At 45.7% G+C, this 1,517-nt stretch overlaps 1 protein-coding gene across 1 annotated transcript in view; it reads right to left on the reverse strand.

The window, feature by feature from the left end:
- Positions 1–1,517, reverse strand: part of Kpna7 (karyopherin subunit alpha 7) — a 33,477-nt gene that overhangs the window by 14,553 nt on the left and 17,407 nt on the right. The window contains exon 6 of the mRNA XM_005368074.1: positions 397–630. Within this exon, the coding sequence (XP_005368131.1) occupies positions 397–630 (234 nt within the window). The remainder of the gene's footprint in view (positions 1–396; positions 631–1,517) is intronic.

The following is a 1,517-nucleotide window of genomic DNA, read 5'->3' on the forward strand; positions in this document are numbered from 1 at the left end:
CCTTCAATTTATAACCCTTCTGCATGTTAGGATTACAGGTATGTGCTCCAGTCCTGGTTTAACTTGGTTTACTCTCCAGGACAGATGTAAGAGCTGAGCTTATATATGAAATTTATGTCCCATGCCCTGACAACCTGCCTTCAATTCATCAGAACACAGCATGTGAGCGGAACCATGAAGTAGGCAGACTGACTCCCACAGGACGCATTTTCTTAGACAGGGTCTCACCTGGCTCAGACTGGCTTTCCAAGCACAATGTAGCCACGGAAGACCTTGAACCTTTGATTATCCTACTTCTATCTCTCTTCATGAGATTGCTGGGGATTGAACTCAGGTCCTCATGCTTGTACAACAGGCACTGTACAGACTCTCTCTTTCCCCGGCTCCACCACTTACGTTTTTTAGTAGGGCTACCAATGGGGGCAGCAGGTTACAAGTGATCAGTTGCTGGATGTGATGTCTGGGCCCAGCAGCCACGTTGCTCACGGCCCAGGCAGCTTCCTTCTGGATGGAGGACTTTGGGTGTCTCAGGTGCTGACCCAGTACCTTCAGCATGCCAGCATCAATGGCCATCTGGGTCTGCAGATCTGTTCCTGTGACAATGTTACCCAATGTGCGGAGAGAAGGTGTCTGGAAGGACCAAGACCAACGGCTAAGTGTCACAATGTATCCCAATTCAGGAGTCACATGCTGAGTGCTGCGCCCAGTAATATCTGGAAGTTGTTGGGCTTTTATTCGGCCAGCATACCCGCAGCTGCTTTTACATAGTCTCAAGTACTTGTTTGTTTCCCAAAGGATTCTGAGTCAAGGTGGCTAGATAAGGGAACTATGGGTAAATGATGGTATAGTGGGGGCTGGTGTGCAGCAACAGGAAGAGTGCTTGCCCAGCATGTGTGAAGTTCTGTGTATATAAACCTGGCATGGTGCTGCCCACCTGCAATCCCTGTTTGTGGGAGATGGAGTTAGGAGGTCCCAAAGCTCAAGGTCCTTCTTGGCTATATAATGAATTTAAGGCTAGCCCGGACAGATTCAATGCAATGCCCAGCAAAATCCCAGCAAAATTCTTCAAAGACCTCGAAAGAACGGTACTCAACTTCACTTGGAAAAGCAAAACACCCAGGATAGCCAAAACAATCCTGTACAATAAAAGAACTTCTGGGGGCATCACAATCCCTGACTTCAAATTCTACTACAGAGCTACAGTACTGAAAACAGCATGGTATCGGCATAAGAACGGACAGGAGGACCAATGGAACTGAATAGAAGACCTGGACATCAATCCACACATCTTCACACACCTGATCTTTGATAAAGAAGCAAAAAATATCAAATGGAAAAAAAAGCATATTTAACAAGTAGTGCTGGCATAACTGGATATCAACATATAGAAGAATGAAAATAGAAGTTCAAATGGCCAAAAGACACCTAAGGTCATGCTCAACTTCCCTAGCGATCAGGGAAATGCAAATCAAGACAACTTTAAGATACCATCTTACACCTGTCAGAATGGCTAAAAT

Source organism: Microtus ochrogaster, unplaced genomic scaffold (assembly GCF_000317375.1).
Source record: "Microtus ochrogaster isolate Prairie Vole_2 unplaced genomic scaffold, MicOch1.0 UNK27, whole genome shotgun sequence".
In the NCBI taxonomy this organism is placed as follows: Eukaryota; Metazoa; Chordata; class Mammalia; order Rodentia; family Cricetidae; genus Microtus; species Microtus ochrogaster.